We start from the raw sequence: 3,809 nt of genomic DNA on the forward strand, positions 1-3,809 counted from the left end.
ATTTCAGTTTATGCTACATCCATTTTTATCCCTGCATAGTGGTTGAAAAATCAGAAACTCCAAACGTAAGATAAGGTCACTAAAATGAACGAAGAGAAACCGTGAACCCTACATGTTTCATGACAGAAGCACACCGATTCTCTTCAGCTGTTTCTCGCAATGTACATTCCACACAGATTTTTAAGTGTTCACAGTTTGGTAAGTTTGAAAGTAAATGTTAGCTTGTTTGTTCCTGCGTTGCTTTCTGAAACGCGTAATTGACGTCAGAAAGTAAATTTAGTTTACACTGCTGCATATATAGGGTTTGCCAATTGCTGGTAAGTTGAGTACTTTCTAACTCATGCGACACAATGTTCGACGTTGTGCTATTCCTTGTCTCTTTGACCCTGGTAGGAAGCAGCTCTCAGCCTGCTGGCAATGACACCTATTTTCTTGGGCAATCTATATATGTCCCAGATACAGATGTAGTAGGATCTGTACCCAGCGGCATCCACCCGTTTTCCTTTATCCAAGAGCATTGCATACAGAATCAGCCACTTCACAAGTCTGTTAGAAACACCAATTATTACAGAGACACAGCAGCGCTATATAGCTCCATTGCAACCACCAGTGGACTGCAAGCTAACTTCCAAACTGACTTTAGCTTTGGATTTACCTTGGATGTCATAACGAAAAGTATCAGCAGCACAAAGAGAGATGTATCTGGTTTGTCCCTGGATCTGAAGGAAAAGGCCAACATTCTGCTGCTGTCGAAAGACTGTCTGCTGCAAGGAACTCCATCACCACAGTTTATGAACGATTTCCAGAAACTAGCTTCAAACATCAGCAAACCATGGCTAGTCGAATCATGGCGAGAATACCAGATTTTCCTCAAAAAGTGGGGTAGCCACATCATCACTGGCGTAACTCGCGGATCCAGTATCATCGAGTACTCTTTTGCCGAAGAAACACAAAAGTACACTGAACGAGACTTCACGGTCAAAAGCTGTGTATCCCTGGCCGGTTCCTTGGATCCAAAAGCATTGAATGTTTCAGCATGTTCAAATATCACTCAAGAGGAAATTTCAAAAGTCAGCCACATGGAAATGAGCAGTTCTCTTAGTGTAACGGGAGGAACTGCAGAAACGAGAGCCGGGCTACTCTACAATCGTTCGGCCGAGCTTATTGAACAGTTCATGCGAGAAGGCGAAACTCACCCAGCCCTCATAGAGTATACCCTTATGCCTATCTGGGAATACTTGCAGGAGAAATCCGTTGGAACACCCGCTCTCATAAAAGCCGTTAATATGGAATATTTCTACAATGGGTATTTGAACTTTGGCTGCTCATACAACCACTTACACGGTATGGACCTCCAGAAGTTTGACCTTACTGACGAAGCTACACCAGAACACCCAGAATACTCCTGCACTATTGCTCCTTCTGGATGCCAGAGTTACAGTGATTGCCACTATCACATTGGTGTCTGGTGTAACTGTGAAGGTGACACCTGCATCCGCTACTATACAGTCACCAGCAATACAGGGAAAACGCGATTGCAGGCTGCTCCTTACTACGGCGGCGGGTGGGGTTGGCAAGGATGCGACTGGAAAGTTTGGGGCTCTGTCTGCGGTTGCGAACACCCAAGCTCCGAAAGGAAAACCATATGGTCTCAATCCAGCAAGTACGCGCTTTACGTTGCTTCCGCCCAGTCTCCTAAACAAAAGCAAGAAAGAGCTACAACAAGGAACGAACTGTGATCGTGTTGACTACCATTAGGATAGTGGTTTCAGTACGACGTGCCATATATTAGTTCGCTAGTTTCATTTAAACATTTGCCAACTTAGATTTTTAATCATGATTTAATTTTTTTTGTTTAAGTGCCATCTTAGTTTTTTGAAAACTGAATATTCCAGTATTTTGATTTACGTTCTATCTTATAATGAACAGTTTGTTTTGTTTACTCAAGCAACACTCTTGACTGATAAGCCAGCTCGATCGAACATCTTAGTAGTAACTTTTATTTTCCAAAGGATGTGTTTATTAGTTACTAGTACTGATCGATGTGTTCTAAAAGTAGCCGTAGCAGGTACATTGGTAGGTTGTGCACTGGAGTAGCCGTGGCAGAGCATTAACATAATGACGCTTTCTTATTTGTTGACGATTGTATCCAGATTTAAAGGTGAAACAGGAAAATAATAAAGGATCTGAAAGCGTTGTTGAGAGTAGGAGTAGGAGGAGGAGGAGGAGAACATCTGATGCGATAAAATTCGTGTTTCGAAAACTTAGTGTAAATAACTACTCTTGCCAATCTTGATAAAAAGCCCCTACAAAAAGTCTTATTGTGTTTACTTCGAATCGGAACTTGCAGCTATTGTTGATTCTTAATGCTGGTATAGCTGTTACTTTCATTGGAATCGTTTGCATGTATACTCAGTCCCACAAGCGTGAAGCTTTAAATACTACCGCGTCTTAATACTTTTATTCGACGAAGGACAATAGCACCAAGTGGTACGTCATCGGTACCCATGCAACGAGAATATAGTTTAAAACCACTTAGACATAGCATTGCTAAACGTATTTTAGTACTTGAACGGTAGATATAGGCATATAGTTTTTATCCCCTAAAAAATTTTCATCTGTTCGGATTCCCTAGCTGAAAGTTCAGCAATCCGAAAATTATAGGGTTCAAAACTAACCTTTTCGAAAATTTCAGGAAGAAAAAAGGCTCCCGAAAATTCTAAGTGAGCTTTTTGGGGTAAAAATCCGTTTAAAATGGGCAGTTATACCATCTTTTACTGAGATGTTCGAAAATCCTAGGACAGCCAGGCAAGCAAGAAATTTTACAACAAATGTTTCGAAAATCCTAGATCTCAAATGGTTTTTCCGAAAATTGATATTGGGCGCCCTTGGTACGTGGAAAGCGAAATGGTTTCTGCGTTTTCCAGGGGCATTTCAATTTCTTGTGGCGGAAAATGATGTGCCTTGTTAATATGCTTTATCATCATCATGGAACATTAATTGTTAGACGAGATTGACGCAGTTTTAAGAGCGCTTGTGAAAATCCGTTGATATGTAAATAAGTATCCTCAGGTTTTATAAACAGATTTGCGTCAAAAAAACTTCCCGTACGTCAAAAAGGAACTCAGAAGCAAACATTCGTATTCTTCATTATTTTGATTAATAAATAAATAATACTGCTAGTTCAGTGCTTGTTTCCAAAGACAGAGTAAGAGAGAGCGTCTGAAGATTAAAAGTGATCGACCGAGTTAACGTTCTGATGACGACTGTGATGAGTAAAAGGGAAATACGAATAGGATCATGACCACGAGCCTAGAAAAAATAGTTGATACTATACAAGCTACATAAAAGCAAAACAAGAATGCGCGGTTTATATCAACAGTTATGTCACCTCGCGGTTGACTGTTTGTTTTGCAAAGTAAAGAAAAACTGTAACAGTGCAATCGGGTCTGAAAGAGAATACTATAGGAACTCGTGTATCTACTCTGAGAATGCTCTTAAACCGATTGACACTGAAACAGCACTTGACCGTGAAAGCCACGAAGCCTGCTCTTTAAATGTCACGGTACACTATTCCTTTGATTACGCCCAGCGGGTCCACATCCCCAGCAATCCCATGCAACCTGGGCCAATCTACTTCAAAACTCCTCGGAAGTGTGGGATATTTGGAGTTATGTGCGAGGGCCTACCAAGACAAGTCAATTTCCTCATAGATGAGGCCACTTCTGCTGGGAAAGGGGCAAACGCAACAATCAGTTAGGTCCACTACTATTTTGAGCACCATGGATTAGGAGAGACAGACGCACAGC

The 3,809-nt window shown here is 41.3% G+C and overlaps 1 protein-coding gene and 1 pseudogene across 1 annotated transcript; both read left to right on the plus strand.

Annotated features, from left to right (window-relative positions):
• The first annotated feature begins 350 nt into the window (after positions 1-350).
• Positions 351-1,739, plus strand: LOC140923537 (DELTA-thalatoxin-Avl2a-like). The gene has a single exon (XM_073373614.1). The coding sequence runs from the start codon at positions 351-353 to the stop codon at positions 1,737-1,739; it is 1,389 nt and encodes a 462-aa protein (XP_073229715.1).
• Positions 1,740-3,361: 1,622 nt separating this feature from the next.
• LOC140923539 (uncharacterized) overlaps positions 3,362-3,809 on the plus strand; it is a 1,123-nt pseudogene continuing 675 nt past the window's right edge.

This window comes from Porites lutea, chromosome 13 (assembly GCF_958299795.1).
Source record: "Porites lutea chromosome 13, jaPorLute2.1, whole genome shotgun sequence".
Taxonomy (NCBI): Eukaryota; Metazoa; Cnidaria; class Anthozoa; order Scleractinia; family Poritidae; genus Porites; species Porites lutea.